Below are 20,955 nucleotides of genomic sequence, written 5' to 3' on the forward strand. Positions count from 1 at the left end.
TGACAATTTATTGGATAGGACAATGAAATAATTTTTATTTAAATGTGATACTATATTAAATCAATTTAATTGTGAGATAGCCCTCTTTTTATGCTCTTTTTAAAATCTTTTTAACTGTGATACCTTACCTAACTTATGTATTCATTATAAGTGTCAGCATTTTGTAGCTCAGGTCTTGTCATTTGGATTCGACTAGTTCTGAAGTGAGAACTTCAGAAGCATATTAGCCTCTTTGAGATTTGGACCCAAGTATCACTGTTTAAGATCTGACTTTCTTAACTAAGAGAAAAAAGTTACTCTTTTATGATTTAATTGTAAGTTAATCAAGACTATAAGAAAAATTCCAATGCAAATACACATGGACTTCAAAATTATAGGAACATGTGTTTGGCAAAATGTACTTTAGGGATTGCCAAACCCCACATTTGGGGGTTGGGGCGCAAAATGTAGTTTGAGAGATTCAGCAGTCCCAGCATATTAATAGACCTCCTCTTTTCTAGACATGACCAAAATAAGTCTGAGGTAGTATGGAAATCAGTGTGTCAGCAGGCTCGAGGACAGGACACAGTCCTCTCCCACTCTGCTGGCACACAGACAACTTCATTTTTATTTTTACTTTGTAGTCCCTTCATTACCTATCAATAGATTATTCTAAATTTTTAGGGAAAAACCAATTGGATTATTTGACTTGTTTATCCTATTGGGTCAAAAAACAAGGTTTGGAGTCAGTGTCCATTTTTCCATTTTTATACTATATATAGATGATTGTATCTGACCCCTAGGTTTGTCATAAGAATTTCTCCGGAGGATGCATTCAGATCCCTTAGCTCCTGGCCTGGCTTACTGTAAGCACTCAGCGTGTGAAAGCTCTCATTGTTAGTAAATAGGATTCAGTCTTGACTTGAGCAGTTCTTAGATGCAAAAAGAGAACTAATGTTCAACACATGGCTTTGGCAGTTTTTTTCTCCATTTAGGTGAACATAAGATGTGTTTGCTGATGGGCCAAGGTGAAAACAATATGTCAGAGAAAGAAATGTTTATAGATTTTTCATAGAAAAGAACTTCTCTAAGTCTAGAATCACAGACTTTTCACAGATTAGGATCACAAAGCTGGAAGTTTCCTGAAGGATCCCTAATGGAGAACATCAACAGAGAATCATCTCTCACTCATAGATCACACCTTTACCCTTGACTGTCTATGTGAGTTTTTTAGCCTTGTTAGATACAGGCTTAATGAATGAAAGAACTACATGGCCTTCTGCTTTTTCTTAATAGCTTGTTAAGTTTATCATAAGAGACAGAAAATGGAAGGAGCACATTGGCTCTTTGAGTTATAGAAACAGAGATCAAGTAGAGACAGAGATGAAACACACTGAAATGTATAACTTACCAAATTGGCCACTAAGAAATAGCTCTGACTTTGTGGTCTACTTTTTGTGAGTGTGTAGAGTGTGTTTTACCTTTATATCTGGCCCCTTCAGTTTTTTTCATGTTATGTATTGTCTATATACTCTCTCATTGCAACATGGAGGATGACTAGAAATGCACTCAATTTGTAATTAATAGAGAATGTGTGTTGAGGGGAGGATCTTTCTAGTTATCTTTCTTAGGGACTCAGTATTTCTAGTTAAGTTGCTACCTAGATTTCTTTGTGGCTCAACAGTTTGGCAGATCTGAAAATTCTCTCTTGAAGACATCTGTTGAGTGAAGTAATGGTTTGATTGCAGTCATTTGAGTTTTCATTATAGTTTTCCTATGAGGTTTTTTTTTATTGAAGTAAAGTTGACATATAATATTATATTAGTTTCAGGTGTATAACACAGTGATTTGACATTTATATTCCCTACCATGTGATCACAATGAGTCTAGTAACCATCTGTCACCATATAAAGTTATTATGATAATACTGACTATTTTCCCTATGTTGTGTATTACATACCTTCGACTTATTTTTCTTAAACTGAAGGTTTGTATCTCTCATTTCCCTTCACCTTTTTCACCCATCCCTTTCACTCCCCTTTCTTCTGGCAACCATCACTTTGTTCTCTGTATCTATACATCTGTTTCTGTTTGTTTTATTTAAGTTTCACATATAAGTGAAATCATATGATATTTGTCTTTTCTCTGTCTGACTTATTTCACTTAGCACAATACCCTCTCGGCTCATCTATGTTGTTGCATATAGCAAGATTTCATTTTATTTTATGGCTGAGTAATATTTTTAGTGTATGTTCAATTGTGTTTATATCCATTCATTTATTATTTTTTGATTATTGTGTTTTTCCATTTTCATTTGTCTTAAGATATTTTTTAATTTCCTCCTTGATTTCATAGCCTATTGAATGTTTAGTACAGGGGTAGTCAACCTTTTTATACCTACCACCCACTTTTGTATCTCTGTTAGTAGTAAAATTTTCTAACTGCCCACCAGTTCCACAGTAATGGTGATTTATAAAGTAGGGAAGTAACTTTACTTTATAAAATTTATAAAGCAGAGTTATAGCAAGTTAAATAATATAATAATAATTACTTACCAAGTACTTTATGTCAGATTTTCGCTAAGTTCGGCAGAATAAATCTTTATAAAACAACTTACTATAGTTAAATCTATCTTTTTATTTATACTTTGGTTGCTCCACTACCGCTCACCATGAAAGCTGGAATGCCCACTAGTGGGCAGTAGGGACCAGGTTGACTACCACTGGTTTAGTACCATATTGTTAAGCATCTACATGTTTGTGTTTTTTTTTTCCCAGTTTTCTTCTTGTAATTGATTTTTAGTATCATACCATTGTGATTGGAAAAGATGCATGATATGGTTTCAATCTTCTTAAATTTTTTGAGATTTTTGTGGCCTAACATGTGGTCTATCCTGGAGACTATTCTTTGTACACTTAATAAGAGTGTGTATTCTGTTGTTTTGGTTGGAATGTTCTACAAATATCTATTATTTTCATCTGACCTAATGTGTCATTTAGGGACAATGTTTCCTTATTGACTTTCTATCTGGATGATCTCTCCATGAATGTAAGTGAGGTGCTAAAGTGCCTACTATTATTATATGTACTATAAATCTCTCCCTTATGTCTGTTAATATTTGCTCTATATATTTAGGTGCTCCTATGTTGGATGTGTGGATGTTTACAAGTGTGATATCCTCTTGTTAAATGTATCCTTTTTAAAATTAATTTTAATGGGGTGACATTGATAAATCAGGGTACATATGTTCAGAGAAAAATTCTCTAGGTTATTTTGACATTTGACTATGCTGCATTCCTATCACCCAAAGTCCAATTGTCTTCCATCACCTTCTAACTGGTTTTTTTTGTGCCCCTCCCCAACTCCCTCCCTCTCCTCCCCCCCCTCCCCATAACTCCCACACTCTTGTCCATGTCTCTGAGTCTCATTTTTATGTCCCATCTATGTATGGAATCATATAGTTCTTAGTTTTTTCTGATTTACTTATTTCACTCAGTATAATGTTTTCAAGGTCCATCCATGTTGTTATAAAGGATCTGATGTCATCATTTCTTATGACTGAATAGTATTCCATAGTATATATGTACCAAAGCTTTTTAATCCATTCATCCACTGACGGACACTTGGGCTGTTTCCAGATCTTCACTATTGTGAACGATGCTGCCATAAACATGGGGGTGCATTTCTTCTTTTGAAACAGTGCTATGGTGTTCTTGGGGTATATTACTAAAAGTGGGATAGCTGGGTCAAAAGGCAGTCTGATTTTTAATTTCTTGAGGAATCTCCATACTGTTTTCCACAGTGGCTGCACCAGTCTGCATTCCCACCAGCAGTGCAGGAGGGTTCCCTTTTCTCCACATCCTCACCAGCACATATTCTGTGTGTTTTGTTGATGAGCACCATTCTGACTGCTGTGAGGTGATATCTCATTGTGGTTTTAATTTGCATTTCTCTAATGATTAGTGATGTTGAGCATTTTTTCATCAACCTATTGGCCATCTGTATGTCCTCTTTGGAGAAGTGTCTATTCATTTCTTTCACCCATTTTTTGATTGGATTGTTTGTCCTCCTGGTATTGAGTTTTACAAGTTCTTTATAAATTTTGGTTATTAACCCCTTACCAGACGTATTGTCAAATATATTCTCTCATTGTGTAGTTTGTCTTTTTTTTTTTTTTTTCTGAAGCTGGAAACGGGGAGAGACAGTCAGACAGACTCCCGCATGCGCATGCGCCGGACTGGGATCTGCTCGACCGGGATCCACCCGGCACGCCCACCAGGGGCGACGCTCCGCCCACCAGGGGGTGACACCCTGCCCCTCCAGGGCGTCACTCTGCCGCAACCAGAGCCACTCCAGCGCCTGGGGCAGAGGCCAAGGAGCCATCCTCAGCGCCCGGGCCATCCCTGCTCCAATGGAGCCTTGGCTGCGGGAGGGGAAGAGAGAGACAGAGAGGAAGGAGGGGGGGTGGAGAAGCAAATGGGCACCTCTCCTATGTGCCCTGGCCGGGAATCGAACCCAGGTCCCCCGCACGCCAGGCCGACGCTCTACCGCTGAGCCAACCGGCCAGGGCCTGGTTTGTCTTTTTATTCTGTTCTTGTTGTCTGTAGCTGTGTAGAAGCTTTTGAGTTTGATATAGTCCCATTTGTTTATCCTGTCTTTTATTTCACTTGCCCATGGAGATAAATCGGCATATATATTACTGCAAGAAATGTCAGAGAGCTTACTGCCTATGTTTTCTTCTAAGATGCTTATGGTTTTATGGCTTACATTTAAGTCTTTTATCCATTTTGAGTTTATTTTTGTGAATGGTGTAAGTTGGTGGTCTAGTTTCATTTTTTTGCACGTAGCTGTCCAATAAATGTATCTTTTTATCATTATGTAATGCCCTACTTTGTCTCTTATGATAGTCTTTGTTTGAGTCTATTTTTTCTGATTTAAATATTTCTGCACCAGTTTTCTTTTTGTTTCCATTTACATGAAGTATCTTTTTCTATTCCTTCCCTTTCAGTCTGTGTGTCTTTCAATTCAAAGGAGTTTCTTTTAGAGAGCATATACATAAGTCCTATTTTTTTATGCATTAGTCTACCCTATGTCTTTTGTTTGGAATATTTAGTCAATTTACATTTAAAGTAGTTATTGATGGATATATACTTTTTCCATTTTATTCATTGTTTTCTGGTGGTGATTGTAGGTATTCTCTGGTCTTTTTTTCTCTTGGTCTTCTCTGTTCCTTTCTTTTTCTCTTGTTCTGTTTTCTTGTACATTGATGATTCTTTAGTAATATCCCTGGGTTTCTTTCTCTTTATTTTATTTTATTTTTTGTATATCTATTATAGGTTTTTGGTTTGTAGTTACCATGAGAATCATATATATTACAACCTATGTTATAGCAGTCTATTTTCAAGTTGATGGTTTCTTACTTTTGAATGCATTCCAAAAGCACTACATTCTTTTATCCAATCTAACCTGTGTTAATGTTTTTAACATTATATTTTATATCCTGTGTATGCATAGTCTTTAACTTCTTATTGTGGTTATACATGATACTACTATTTTTCTCTTTTAGCTTTCATACTAGCTTTTTAATTGATTGAGCCACTATTGTTTTTAATTAATTATTTTTATTTATTTTATTTTTATTATTTATTTTTTTACAGAGACAGAGAGAGATTCAGAGTGAGGGATAGACAGGGACAGACAGACAGGAACGGAGAGATGAGAAGCATGAATCATTAGTTTTTTCATTGCGCATTGCGACACCTTAGTTGTTCATTGATTGCTTTCGCATATGTGCCTTGACTGCGGGCCTTCAGCAGACCGAGTAACTCCTTGCTGGAGCCAGCGACCTTGGGTCCAAGCTGGTGAATTTTTGCTCAAACCAGATGAGCCCACGCTCAAGCTGGCAACCTCGGGGTCTCGAACCTGGGTCTTCCGCATCCCAGTCTGACGCTCTATCCACTGTGCCACCGCCTGGTCAGGCTGAGCCACTATTTTTAATAAAATTTTGTCTTTACTAATGGGATTGTTTATTCCCCCTGTATTTTATTATTTTTAGTTTTGACCTTTACTTTTCTGCTTAAAGCTGTCTCTTTAAAATTTTTAGTAATACTGGTTTAGTGATGATGAATTCTTTTTAGCTTTTGCTTCTCTGAAAAAATTCTTTATCCTTCATCAATACTGAATGATAACCCTGCTGGTTAAAGTATTCTTGGTGATAGGCTTTATCCTTTCATCCCTTTGGATATGTTGTGTGATTCTCTTCTGGCCTGCAAAGTTTCTGCTGAAAAACTACCTTATGGTCTTAATGGGAGTTTCCTTGTTTTAAACTAGCTGTTTTTTTTCTTGCTGCTTTTATAATTCTCTCTTTGTCTTTAATTTTTGACATTTTAATTATTATGTGTACTGGTGTGGGCCTCTTTGTATTTTTCTTCATTTATCTCTCTGTGCTTCCCAGATTTGGATGGGTGTTTTCTTCACCTGGTTAGGGAATGTTTCAGCCGTTCTTTTTCAAATAAGTCCTCTGTCCCTTTCTCTCTCTCTTCTTCATCTGTTAATTTTGGTACACTTGATGTTACTGCAGAAGTCTCTTAGACTACTCTCATTTGTTCTTACTCTTTTTCTTTCTGCTGCTCTGATTGGGTGATTTCTACTACATTGTCTTCCAGATTGTTGAACTATTCTTCTGCATCATCTCATCTGCTAGTGACTTCCTATAATACATTTTTTTTTTATTTCAGTTATCATATTCTTCAGTTCTGATTGGTTCTTTTATAGTTTCTGTCTCATTGTTGAATTGTTCACTGAATTCATTGGGTATTTCTATAACCATTGCCTTGAACACTTTATCTGGTAGATTACTTATCTCCATTTTATTTAGTTCTTTCTCTGGGATTTTTCCTGAATTTTTGTTGGGAACATATTTCTGTTCCCTTATTCTGGCAGTCTCTCTGTTTGTTTCTCTGTATTGGGTAGAACTATTGCGTTTCCCAGTCCTGAAAACATGGCCTTTGGTAGGAGGCTTTGTTGGGTTCCAGTGGCACAATCTGCTCTGCTCACTAGAGCCAGGTGCCCCAAGCATGTCTCCTTAGTGGATTTTTTTGTGTCAAACTGTTGTAGGAAAGCTGCAATCAATGTTGGCATTCCATGGGTGGGCTTGGTCCATCGGTTGACTGGTTGTGTGGACAGGGCATACTACTTTAAGTGATCTGGTGTATGGGTGATGGGCTCGCAGAGTGGGAGTTGCTTAGAGGAGCTCTGGCGCCATTGAAGTCCACTGTCAGGTGTGTCAATTGTGGAACTTCTTAGGAGGTCTCTGGTACAGATCAAAGCTGGCTTCTAGGTGAATCTGATCTGGAGCCTCTTGGGAGGGGCTCCATTATGGGCCAATGCCTACTGCTAATCGTTCTGGGCTTGAGGTAGCTTTGGAAAGACTACATTCTGGATCCAGGAAGACTGCTCCTTGTACTAGGGTTGGGGCCACATAGTAGGACAGTTTTAGCCAAAGCTGACTGCTGCTTATACTGGGCTTGGGGCTGCTCGGGAAAGGCTGCAGTGTGAGCTGAGACTGTCTGATGCTTGTGCTGAGCTTGGTTCCATTTGAGAAAGCCTGTGATAGGAGCCAAGGCTGGCTGCTATCTATGGTGGGTCTGGAGCTACTTAGAAGAAGCTCTAGCCAGTAAAAGTGGGTTGAGTGTGACAGGATCTCAGAGAAATGGCAAGGCAAGATGAATGGTGTTAGCTAGGTTAATGGAGAGGGACAGATTTGGTGTCTGCTCATGCTGGGCCAGCCAAGTAGAAGGAGAGCAAAACAAAATAAACAATGATGCCTGCCAGTGCTTCTGTCCACACAGAGTCTCCACTGATCCCTGCCCCTCCTCTGAGGGCTTTTTATGCCTTTTGTGGGGAGGGGAAAAGCCATTCATCTATTTTGGGAGATTTCAAGCTTTTGGCTCACCATCTCCCTGGTAAAGTCTTTCTTGGAGGCCCATTCTACTCATTGCTGATTTCTTGAGTCTCTGACATGCCGTCTGTCCTCTCTGCTTTTAGACATCAAGACCATTGTCTCTCACAGGTGGCTGCAGAACCAGGGTGTGAGAGTGAAAGATGTTATTAGTATCTTCCTCTGTTGCACCCCTGTTGGTACATTTCTTTCTACTTCCCATTCCTCCCCCAACCTTTTCAGTGAAATATGTCCCCAAGTTGGCTCCAAGTTCATCATCTCAGAGGAATTACATGACATGCATAAATTATGAAACATTTTTGCAAATTAAGTTTTAATTAAAACCAGAAACTTAGAGCATCCAACTGGAAGTAGTCACAATGTTGAAAAGTGACACTGGTAGGGTGGGAGTTCAGGAGAAGGTCTGAATGGCTTTGCATCCTGTTCAGCTATTTCCAAAATGAATCCTACAGAAAAGAATTTCCTTCCCTATCAGATTCTCCTTAATCTAAACTGATCCCTGGACTGCCATGTGGACCAATGTAGTTTCCAAGCAGGAAATATAAACACATCATGGTGGTGGTTTTATCTGGACTTTGCCAAATTTTCTGTGATTCTACCAACATGTATTCTCATAGGGAACAAGCAGGACCATGGGCTCCCCCTCATTGCCAGAACTCCAGATAATTTTTCAGCAAGATGACCACCCAAAATAAGACTGGAGAATGACAAATTTAATTGGAAACTTATTTTTCCAATATAATGCACAGTTCAAGCCTGATGAGAAATGACTTTTTATTGTGAGAACTTTCAGAACATTATAGTGAGTACAATGTCTGGGGTTTTCCCCCAGCCGATAGTCCTTAGCTATATGTAATGTGAGAATTGTTCTGGTCTGCGTATTAATATTCCACATTTTCCAGCATCCCCCAAAATGTCTGCCATCAAGTGAATAATTTATGCAGGCTTGCCTTTCATTGAGGCATGGCTCTCTTGCTGCAACAAGAATAGCAGATTTTTTTCATCTGAAGTTAAGTTTGGAAAGTCTGTCCTTTCATTATCGATCCACTTATTTTCTACTAAGTAAATGAGGTTGCCAGTCTGCACTGGGCCCGGCAGCAGAGCTAGCCCTCTTTCCATTCAGGAATTCTGAATTTGAATATTCTCTGTTTTTAAGTTATTAGGACCATGGAAAAGACTCACCTGTATCATCTACTTTTTTTAATTACTGAAAAAAAGAATTAAGATAATAATAGACAATGTTGACTTAGGAGTGGTGAGATGAATATTAGAAAGAGAATCCTGATCAGAGTGTAAATTAAAACAACCTTTTTAAAATGCATTTGAACTAAATATACAATGCCCTTTAACTAATGATTCAACTTCTTGAAAAGTTGAGAATATCTATACAACAATTTTACTCTAAGAAGTTCACTCCAAGGATGTCAACACTACAGAGATGTTTACTGCAGTGTCGTTCATATTACTGACAAGGTGAATACGGCTCAGAGAGTTAATAATTAAGTTAATATGTAATTTGTTATATATTTAAATACCTGAATACCGTGAGGTTATTTAACATGATGTTACTCAAGATCAACAATGGATATTAGCATCTAGGTGCTTTAAATGTCTTCTTTTGCCTGTCTTTTATATCTGATTTTCTACAACAACATGCAGTGCTTGTGAGATATTCTTAAAGTACCACTTTAAAAAGCCTGTGTATTGCAAAGAAGAGTCTTTCTGTGTGTGTGTGTGTGTGTGTGTGTGTGTGTGTGTGTGTATGCTTTTAAACATATTGTTGGAAAAATAAGTTCCATTTATACGCCAAGCTAGATGTTGAGAAAGCATTAATAAATTGTTATGGCAGCAATTTTCAACCTTTTTCATTTCATGGCACCCTTAAACTAATTATTAAAATTCTGTGGCACACCAAAAAATTTATTACATTTTTTTACGGTCTGACAAAAGAAATAGGTATAATTTTGATTCCTTCACACAAGAAGGGCTATTGTGTTGGCTGTTGTCACTTTTTCTTTTTTACTTTGACAACCTAAGGGAAAAGAAGTCAGTGCCCCTAACTAAATAGTCAGGTACTGCATGTTTTAAAAATTCTTGCAGCATACTGGTTGAAAGTTGCTGGTCTAAACAAGTAAGATAACATCCAAGTTGTTAAAAGCAAGACAATTTGGAATACATAGATCCCATTCTCTTCATGAATATTTTTAATGTGGCTTGAAGGATTTACAGGATATGAAGCAAAACTTTCAATGAGGACTTTTGTGTAAATTTAAAGTGGAAAGTCAATTGTATCTATTTTCTTTTCTTGACCTTGTTTTTGTTTTCCTCTTGCACTTGGCAAGGTTATCTATCTCTGCCACTGGTTCTGTTCCTTCCTCTGTTATTCAGGACCACATGACCAGGGATTAATGTCAGCCATGAGATTTTGGCAGTGACCTCATTAGGGATTGTAGAGTGAGCAACAGGAAGCCTGCATTTAAGGAGAATGAGAAGGATACAGAGGAAAGAAAGTAGACTGACAGTTATGTAAGGACCAAGGGAGAAGGAGGTTCTAAGGCAGGGGCCTGGAATCTTTCTGGATGAGAGAGCCATGAACGCCACATATTTTAAAATGTAATTTCGTGAGAGCCATACAATGACCCATGTACGTTACACATTATCCAATAAAAATCTGGTGTTATCCCGGAGGACAGCTGTGATTGGCTCCAGCTACCTGCAACCATGAACATGAGCAGTAGGAAATGAATGGATTATAATATATGAGAATGTTTTATATTTTTAACGTTATTATTATTTTTTTATTAAAGATTTGTCTGCGAGCCAGATGCAGCCATCAAAAGAGCCACATCTGGCTCACGAGCCATAGGTTCCCGACCCCTGTTCTAAGGAAAACAGAGTGAGAGACACTCTTTGTCTCCTGACTTACCTCCATGCTATCATAAAGGCCAAAATAGCTTCCAGACTTTTGAGAAATGATGCCCTGTGTATGAATGTATTTAAGGACATTTCATGTATTACATTGGAAATCCTTTGAGGAAATAACTCCTGAGTCATTTTGAAGATGAGCAAACAGTATGAAAATATTTTTGATGCCCTGGCCGGTTGGCTCAGTGGTAGAGTGTCGGCCTGGTGTGCAGAAGTCCCGGGTTCGATTCCCGACCAGGGCACACAGGAGAAGTGCTCATCTGCTTCTCTACCCCTCCCCCTCTCCTTCCTCTCTGTCTCTCTCTTCCCCTCCCGCAGCGAGGCTCCATTGGAGTAAAGATGGCCCGGGCGCTGGGGATGGCTCCTTGGCCCCTGCCCCAGGCGCTAGAATGGCTCCGGTTGCAACAGAGCGAGGCCCCGGAGGGGCAGAGCATCGCCCCCTGGTGGGCAGAGCGTTGCCCCCTGGTGGGTGTGCCGGGTTGATCCCGGTCGGGTGCATGCGGGAGTCTGTCTGACTGTCTGTCCCCGTTTCCAGCTTCAGAAAAAAAAAATGAAAAAGAAAATATTTTTGATGAATCCCTTGATTTATACAAATAAAATTTAGTTGTGAGCAGCTGTGGCACACACCTAGAGAGTGATCAGCTGCAAGTACTAGCAGTAACAGTGAGAAAGTCAGTTTACTCAGAATATCCCGTGGCTCATACTAAACTGGAAATGACCAGAAGTTGTCCTATGGATGGACAAGGGGCACAAATGACATCACTGACATTGAAGTCTAGCCATCTCACTGCTTGCCCTTCCTTCCATGGTGTTGGCCCCACTCTTGGGCCCCTTTTGTTGATTTGTCTCCAACAGTGCAGAGTGTAGTTGAGAGAGGAAAGGAAGGGGAAAAAAATGAGGAGAGAGATACAAGTTTTGGCTTCTTCTATAGAAGTCTTTAGTGGGTTAGGTTAAGTCACATGCCCACTCTGAGCTGGTTGGGAAGAGGGGTGAGTTGATTGGCTTAGATCGGGGCACTGTCCACATTATGGGGCTTGTAGCAGAGCCTTACCCAGAGCATGGACACTGCTGTGAAACAAAGGGGTTGGTGATGAGTGCTGAGAGACACATGTCTACTATGAGTCACACACTGCCTAATGCAGCTTATTCAGTCCTTGTCACTGATTCATGTAAGCCACTCTGAAGAAGTGGTGGCCCATTGATGGGGGCCATGAAATACATAGTTGGTTGTTAGTATAAACTTTCACACACTGAAAACTCTAGAGGTTAGGTTACTAGGTCAGGGGATAAAAACAGCAAACATATTTGCCAGTGGCTTTAGTAGATTCTCAATATGTATTTATTTCATTGAATCCTCACGTTAGCCCCATGAAATAGTGTTATTGCTATGATTTTATAGATGAGAAATTCAGAGCTCAGAGATATATTGTTGCCCAAGTCCTCACAGCAAGGAAGTAGTAGGCATAAGATTGAAACCTGGCCTACTGAACTCCAAGGCCCTCCTCCTTTCTTCATTTCTACATTCCTGCTTCCTTTTCTTCTTTCCTTTCTTCCCTTTCCTGTCTTCTTTTCTTTCTACCTCCTTTTGTCTTTTCTTCCTTTTTTCTTTTTTTTTTTAGTTTCTTTTCTTCCTTTCTCCCTCACTTCTTCCTTCACTGATCTTTCCTTTCCTTTCCTTTCCTTTCCTTTCCTTTCCTTTCCTTTCCTTTCCTTTCCTTTCCTTTCCTTTCCTTTCCTTTCCTTTCCTTTCTTTCCTTCCTTTCCTTTCCTTTCCTTTCCTTTCCTTTCCTTTCCTTTCCTTTCCTTTCCTTCCTTTCCTTTCCTTTCCTTTCCTTTCCTTTCCTTTCCTTTCCTTTCCTTTCCTTTCCTTTCCTTTCCTTTCCTTTCCTTTCCTTTCCTTTCCTTTCCTTTCCTTTCCTTTCCTTTCCTTTCCTTTCTTTCCTTTCCTTTCCTTTCCTTTCCTTTCCTTTCCTTTCCTTTCCTTCCTTTCCTTTCCTTTCCTTTCCTTTCCTTTCCTTTCCTTTCCTTTCCTTTCCTTTCCTTTCCTTTCCTTTCCTTTCCTTTCCTTCCTTTCCTTTCCTTCCTTTCCTTTCCTTTCCTTTCCTTTCTTTTCCTTTCTTTCTGTCCTCTTCCCTTTTCTCCACCCCTTCAACAAATATGTGCCAGACACTGGGGGTGGGTTTAACGGCTGGTGCACTAGGAACATGCCCTGGGCCCCGACTTCTGAAGGGCCCCTCAAAACCCTAACTTGACACTTTTCTAATAACACCAAGTTTGGTTTCATATGTGCAATTTTAACATTAATAGTACTTAATATTTTTTATTTATTTAAAAATAGGGTTAACATGTATTATATTTTTTATTTCCCTATCTTTCTCTCTTTTTTTTAAGGGGCCCAATATTTTCTTCTGGTCCTGGGGCCTCGACCAACCTTAATCCACCTCTTCCAGACACAGTATGTGTTTAGTCCCTGGTGATAAAACAATAAATAAGACAAATATGGCCCCTGGATGGATCTTAAGTTCTTAGGTGGAGAGGTAACAAATAATTAAACAAGAAAATTACAGAATACAATAAATGCTAAGACAGGAGTAAATAAGACGATGTCATAGAATGACAGGGTTGAAATAGAGGGGTCAGAGAAAAGGCCATCAGAGATAAAATCTGACAGATGGAAAGGAATCAGTGAGGTGGGGGTTAGGGGATATTTCAAGGAATTGACATGGTCAGGGGACAGAGCATCAGCCAGTTAGAGAAAGCCACACAAAGGCCTTGAGGCAAGCAAGCAAGGCTTGGCCAACAGGGCTGGCAAAGTACCAGGCTCATACTGTTAGATCATTCTGGATGTAGTAAAGAGAAAGGACATAGTACATAATATTTTTTATTTATTTAAAAATATGGTTAACATTTATTTTTATTTTCCCTGTCTCTTTTTTTTTAAGGGGCCCAATGAAAATGAAAGTGAGGAGACAGATGGGCAGCCACGGTGGCTTTCCTTGGGGTGGCGGGAGTAGACGGATGTGGGACAGACACTACACCACCGAATCTCAGCTCCTTAGGGACCTTTCCCTCCTTGGCGTAGTTTTTGGAGTTGGAGCCAATTAACAGACTTTCTCTGATATATAGAGGAGTAGGGATCTTTATCCACATTGCTTAATGAAGAAGAATGGAAGATTACAAATGCAAACATGCCCAAGAAAAAAACCGAACACAAAGAACCTTTGCAGCAAGCAGGGGTGTATGTATTGCTCATTCATAAGACCTGAGGCAAAGGGCCAGTTTTACAAATGGAATAAACATATGTAGACCAGGCTTTTTTTGTTTTACACAGTTGGCAAGACAATACTTTGTTTCCCATTTGGTCTTTGCATATTTTATAGTGAAATGTGTTGTTTTGATCAATAGATCTTTAATTGGAGTCTCATTTCTGAAAAAGAATTCACTCCACTCTGGAACTCGGGTGAACAAGAGCAACATGTGGCCCCTCCATTGTCCCCGTGGCTCTGTGTAGAACTCTGAGATAGAAACAGAACCCTCCCTTCTCTCGGTAGAGGCACTGTCCCCTTTTGAGACGCCTTTGTTTAGCACCTCCGTCGAGCATGCTCCTCTCTCCTTCTGCTCACCTGCTGCCACTCTCTGCTCCTTTCCTTGCTGCCTCTCACTGCACATGCTGGCCTCCCACTGGGCGGGGCCCACACAGTGCAGTTCCCAGATGCATAATTTCTTCCTGCACTCGCTCCACTCCCTAGGTGCAGACAGTAGTCACTCTGCCTACTCTACATCTCTGCCTGAAGGTCTTGGAGGCATCCTAAAATTTCCAGTGTTAGACAAAACTGAACTCCCCTCCCCCTCAAATGTGCTTCTCCCATAGTTTTTCTCTTCTCAATAAGGGGCTGTTCCATTTTTGTACTTATGCTGTGGACACACCCTGTGCCAGATGCCTCTCCTCATAGTTACCCATGTCGTCTCTGCTTGCAAATGGGTCTAAGGTCAGATCACCTGCCACCTCCACCTCTAGCACCTTGATCCAGTTCTGCACAATTACTCATCTAGACTACATTATAGACTTTTTACTAGTCCCCTTTCTCAAGTCCTGTCTTTGCTGCTCTCTGGCTATGAGACCACGTAGTTGTATCATCGGCAAAATGGAAGGAATAATAGAACTTACCTAATGAGCTTTCTGATAATATAGGTAAAATACTTAAAATGATGGATAGCATATGATAGGGATTATAACTGCCTGCCATTTCTATTGTTCTCAACATCCTAGTGTGTGGTTGCATCCTCAAGATAACCTTATAGTTCAGAATGACTGCTAAGGCACTAGGCATCATATCTTCATTCCTGGCTGCAGGATGGAGGGAGTACTCTAAATGCCACTATCTGGAAAAGCCATGTCCATGGATCAATACCTCGTTGTCCACATCGGAATCACTTAGCCACACCAAGCTCTAACAGAGTCATTTAGCTGAGCCTGGCTAAAAATTAGATTTCAGTTACAAAAAATGGGCAGAATGGCAGATATTACAACTGACAGTAGCTATGCTATGAATGATATGTGCATGGTGTGATGAGGGCATATGATGTGCAAGGTCAGACTAAGCTTCATTGTGACAGTAACAACGCACCAGAAAAGTGGAGGTGTTTATTAGGCAAGGGCAGAGAGGTTAAGGGAAGGCTCCAGGAAGAGAAAACCAGTGTCAATGTCGATGTCTGTGACAGGAGAGGCCATGGTGAATATTTAGACCACACTGAGTATCATATGTCACATGCTGAGAAACATAATAGGCTGGATTCTCTGTCCTCCACCCAGACTCTCCCATAAAGGCTGGTGTCAGGAGTACTCTCTGCACCTTTGTCACCTGGGAGATGGCCAGATGGAATGGCCTGAGAGGTTCCCTGCACCCTGCAGGGGCATAGGTTGGTGCTAGCACCCTTGTTCTACATTAGAAGCAACATCTGGATCCTGATGGTTAAAGCAGAGCTAAGCTGCAGAGATACTTGACTTTGAATCTTAGCTCAAGCATTTCCTGACTGGGTGAACTTGTGCTTAGTTGACCCTTGAACAATTCAGGTCCTGGGTGCCAATACTGCCCACTCTCACACCATCAAAAATCCACATAGAACTTCTGACTCTCCTAGCAGCCTTACTACTCTCCTAGTAATCAACCAGAGCCTTATTGATAACATAAATAATCAAGTAATACATATTTTATATGTGTATTATATATTGAATTCTTATAACAGAGTAAACTGGAGAAAAGGAAATGTTAAAATAAAAATCATAAGGAAGAAAAGATAACACAGTATTTTTTAAAAACCATCCACAAAATAAGAGGACCTGTGCAATTCAAACCTATGTTGTTCAAGGGTCAAATGTATTGTCTATTTCATCATCTATAAACTAATGATTATACTAATATTAAACCCAGAGGTCCATCATGAGTACCAGCATTGTTCAAGATAGTAAAGCGCTAAGACAAGTACCTGGTCCATTGAAAACGTTCACTAATGAGTGGCTGTTTCTATTGTTATTATCACCTTCACCTTCACCTTCATCACTTTCCTCTCCTTCATTCTGTCTTGAGTGACATGTTCTCAGTCTTTCCGTGTTCAAATATGAAGTGTCATGTAAATGCACACTGCACCCAGCTTTTCTCTAGGAATTGCAGGTACACACCATACCATGACTTTCTGTCTTTCCCCTTCCTTTTACAAAGTGACTAGAGGATGCATGCAGTTGGACATAGAATCATCCAGTCTGGGGGCATTTGGCATGGAAGGAACCTGAAGTTACTTGTGCAGACCTTTCTGTCATGGGTGAGGACACAGACCCAGAGAGGTGAAACTTGGTGGCTGGTGCCTTGTCTACCAAGGTGGCCTGGAAGAATAAAAGGTCTTTGTGGAAGAGAAGTCTCCTCCGGCAATATGGTGATGGGAAATTCGCAGGCTGGCCTTAACGCACATCCTCGGGTCAATGAGATAACTGTACATGTAGAAAGCTGTGCCAGGCATGTGCAAGTCTGAGAGTTGCCTGTCCTCTCAGCAGAGATAATTATTGTTATCCACATGGTGTGTGGGGGTAGCGTGGGATGTGGATTCAAAGCTGTGGCCTCAATTTTCTTCCTCTGGCATTCACCCTAGGAATACCCTAGTGATAAGGTATCTTCTTTAACAAGGTGAGCACCAGTCACAGACGCAGCTGGAGAACTTCATAGATGTTCACTTACAGCAGAGACACCCTCCTCATGCCCTCATGGAGCTTCTGACCTTGTAAGAGAGAGACATTAAACAAATTACATAGAAATCACAGATGTGCTCAGAACAACAAAGCAAAAGTACAACAAGACCTTTAGAGATCATTGTGTCCAGGAATATATTTTGCTATTCCTTATTTTTTAGCCCACAACGGGCATTGCTAATTGGTTATTGCATTCTTTTTAACAATACTCAGACATAACTTCAGAATCCTTCTCAATATGGCCCCCCAGACAGCCTTTACTAATCAGTCAGACTTGGCTCTCAAGGCAAAACCTACTGGCCATCCAAGACCTGGCCCATTCCCCAGCCCTCTCTCCACCATCCCTTTTTACAGATGAGCACTTCGGCCAGAGGCTGGAAGGCATGTGCCTCAAGGCTCCAGCCGGAGGTGAAGAGAGACCCTGTGTCCCACTGGTCTGGCTCCCAGCTGGGGGCTCTGCGCACAGCGTGTGCATGCTGAGTGAGGGCTGTGTCCCCCAGAGAGCCGACTCCTAAGCAGTAGCATCTGTGGCTGCCAGTGATCCGATCTAAATTTGTTATGTTCTATTCTGAGGCTCCTTCTCAGAGGTCCAACCTGTTTAGGGCATTGCAGGCTGTCATTTATGTTATTTAAAAGCCCCGATAGGAAAGTTGCTCTTTGTTCTCATGAGTTTTTTCTTGAGGAAAATACATGTTTTGTGGAAAGTTTGAGGGCAGCCTTAAACCGAGGACATCACCACAAAGGCCTCATCTCTCATTTTCCTGCCCAGGGTTTCTTCTCATGTGCTGAAGTGAGTGAGTCAGACAGTGATGTTTTCTGTTCCTCTAAGATAAAACTTCCAGAAAGGGAGCGAGAGAGAAAGGGCATGTCCCCGTTCAGTACAGCCCATCAAGTCTGGCAGTTTGTACAGGACTTAACGTTGGTATTTATTTTATAGTTCATCAAACATGTGTAATTCTCATGCTACCCCCCTGTGCATTTCATATGACATAAGCTGTGATTCACACAAATGCTTTCATAAGGAAATGTCCATTTATCATTCCTGTAATGTTCATGTCTCCAAGCAAGATTTCTTTGCCATTGTGCAAAAAGATGTTTAATATTTAAGAAACTTTTCTTTACATGATTCCTCTGTAAAGAGGAATCTCACCTCCTGACACTTTTTTCCCCCTGACCTCGAGAAATGTTGGGAGAACTCGCACATTTCCTCCATGGATAGGGGTAGTCAGAGCCAGAAGGAAAGAACTGGAAAAGCATGCTTGTGTTCCTGTCTCCTTTCACTGCAAGACCTTACGGGATAACATTGCTTGAAAAACAAGTGTTGGAGAGGTTGAGGTCTGTCCTTCATGGAAATTCTCCGGGCCATTCTGGAGAAGTCTCTGAAATCTAAGGCATCTTGTTGGTGTGGGTTTGCCCTTTCTGCTCTGTGCTGGGCTCCCTACACAGGGTCAGGGCCTCACAGTGGGTTCCAGAAAGCCCTAGTTTGGTATGTAGGAAGGAAGAGTGATCTTCCCATGGTAAAAAGAATGAGAAAGGAAGAAGAACCAGATTGGGCTCCTAGAATGTCTGGTTTAGTTGTCTTGCATCTTCTAGTATTTCTGATGTTATACACTCTAGAAACTAGAAGTCTACAGTCACAATTTTCAAGTGTTTGTGGCCTCTATTACTGTATAAGTTAAGTTAAATTTGTATGTTTTAAAGTCAGGCAACTCAACTTTCCAATTGATTATTTGTGGGACATTGTATAATTACTTAACTACTAATTTTCATTTTATTTTTCATCTGTAAAATGGGGAGAATAAGGGTGCCTAGTATTGGGTGTCTGTGGTTTCATTTGATAATATAAATAAGGGCTTAACACAGCACCTGATAGCAAGTTCATGCTCAACAAATGTTCTCATCTCTAAGATGAGAAGTATGTCTTGAAAATGAAGTCATTCCTAGATTTGGTATTTATACGTGGATAATATTAATTCCACTCCAGATCAGAAAAATGCTTTTGAAAACACTGCATGCTATAACGGCCGACACAAATGCTGGGCATTAACCACAGCCTGATGGTCTCAGTGTAGAAAAATAGACAAATATGTCTTGTAAATGTTCATCCTTTTGCACATACCTATGACTTCAGTTCCTTGCCTGTGCCATTGGAAAAGCTATTATGTCTTATTTTATGGATTGACTGACTGCCTTTTTGTTGTTCTTAGAATATCAGCTTTACTTCAAATGCACAAATTCTTGTGCATGCTTCCTTAACCACCAATAAAGGGAACAGTTAATGTGCTACAAAGTAAGAAAAATGGACTCTAAAATCATAACTACTTGTAATGATCTCACCTTTATATACAGGAGGGTTTCTGAACTTTAGTACAATTGACATATGGGCCGGAAAATTCTAAGCCCTGGTCTCTAACCACTAAAGACCAACAGCTCTTGCTCTGTCCCCTCTCACAACTCCAAATGTCTGTGCACAGTCTCCTCCAGTGGGAACTGCTGGCATGCGGGAAGAAGGGATTGCACTTGGAAATGTGTGTTTGGGGCTGCTGGATGGAGAACCTGAGGTTCAGCTTTGCAGGAGGTTCCACGCTGCCCAGGGACAGTGACTCCCAGAATGCACGCTCACAGATTATCTGCGATGCCACAGATTCAGACAGCAGATGAAATAATCAGCACTGACGCTTTATTTTGGGAATGACTTGGCTTTAGTTTTATTTTCCTCTTTTTGTGCCAGTTATGGTCTTTCCATTTGCTGATGGCAGCTGAATGACGTTTAGAGTTAATCTTAACTTCTTATGTAATGATTGCTTTTTTCTTTTTTGTTTTGTTTTCCCTTATTTTTCAGCTCCCTCAGGCACAGAAGGTAAACTCTTTTCCATCACATTCCAGTCATCCCCAGACCCACGAACTGTGCATGCTCCATGGTTGTGTGCACTCAGCACTGTTCATGACCAGTGAAATGGTTGACCTCTTACGACTTCAGAAGTCTGGAGTTGGACAGGAGCAGAAAGACCAACAGAGTCAGCTGTCCACTGTCTTTCTGCCAAGTTAGTCCCACCACAGAGCCCTATTGTGGCCAGTGGTTTGGGGGCAAATCTATGCCCAGCCATTTTGCTAAGAATTCTCAAATATAATAGGTCAAGGGTAAGTTTGGCACAGTTCTTCAAACATAGCCTTCCAGATATTCCCTGGGACCCTTTCCTGGGGAGACAGATCATGTGAATAATTAGTAAGGTCCAGGGACCAAGTTTAGATTCTGGGTTCTGAAGCCAAACCTCTGGACACTCCCCTTGGGTTGTACTGTCTTGTTACCCATCCCACCCAGAGGGCAGGAGGCCAGAGTTCTTGCTATGGCCAGACCCTTTCACTGGTCCTCATTGTCTGTCTGAGATGGTCTGGTTCCACCACCTAGAATGTTCTCTGTGCAGAAGGCTTCCGTGTGGTGCAGTGCTGGCTTTGCTGTGTTGTCCCCATGGCATGTCATTGTGTCCAAAAGACAGTTATGGCAGAAAACACATCACGTGTTGCTGGCTGCATTGTTCTTATATATTTCACAAACATAAGCAAGACTTTCAGAAAACACAGTGGTTTCTGGGGGCCAGATAAGGGGTGGTCTTGTTTCAGGAGTTGAGGTAGGGCGCTGCTCCGAAACTTCAGCGACGCCTCCCAGATGCTCCAGTCTGGAGCAGAGATAATTTGGTTTCTCCTCATTGAGAGAGATAGCACAACTGCTCTACAAAAGACAGGCTGTTCAGACCATATGGACAACCAGAGGCCTAGAAATCATTACACAATTACTCAAATATATGTGAGATATTTAAACAAGGCGAGACATGCTAGTGTGTGACTTGGC

General features: G+C 40.6%; 1 protein-coding gene across 2 annotated transcripts in view; it reads left to right on the plus strand.

Moving 5' to 3' along the window:
• The window catches only part of CACNA2D3 (calcium voltage-gated channel auxiliary subunit alpha2delta 3), a 1,028,076-nt gene that overhangs the window by 746,830 nt on the left and 260,291 nt on the right, over positions 1-20,955 (plus strand). For both annotated transcript variants that reach the window (XM_066350330.1, XM_066350329.1), the window contains exon 14: positions 19,948-19,965. In XM_066350330.1, the coding sequence (XP_066206427.1) occupies positions 19,948-19,965 (18 nt within the window). The remainder of the gene's footprint in view (positions 1-19,947; positions 19,966-20,955) is intronic.

The sequence above is a fragment of the Saccopteryx leptura genome, chromosome 10 (assembly GCF_036850995.1).
Source record: "Saccopteryx leptura isolate mSacLep1 chromosome 10, mSacLep1_pri_phased_curated, whole genome shotgun sequence".
Taxonomy (NCBI): domain Eukaryota; kingdom Metazoa; phylum Chordata; class Mammalia; order Chiroptera; family Emballonuridae; genus Saccopteryx; species Saccopteryx leptura.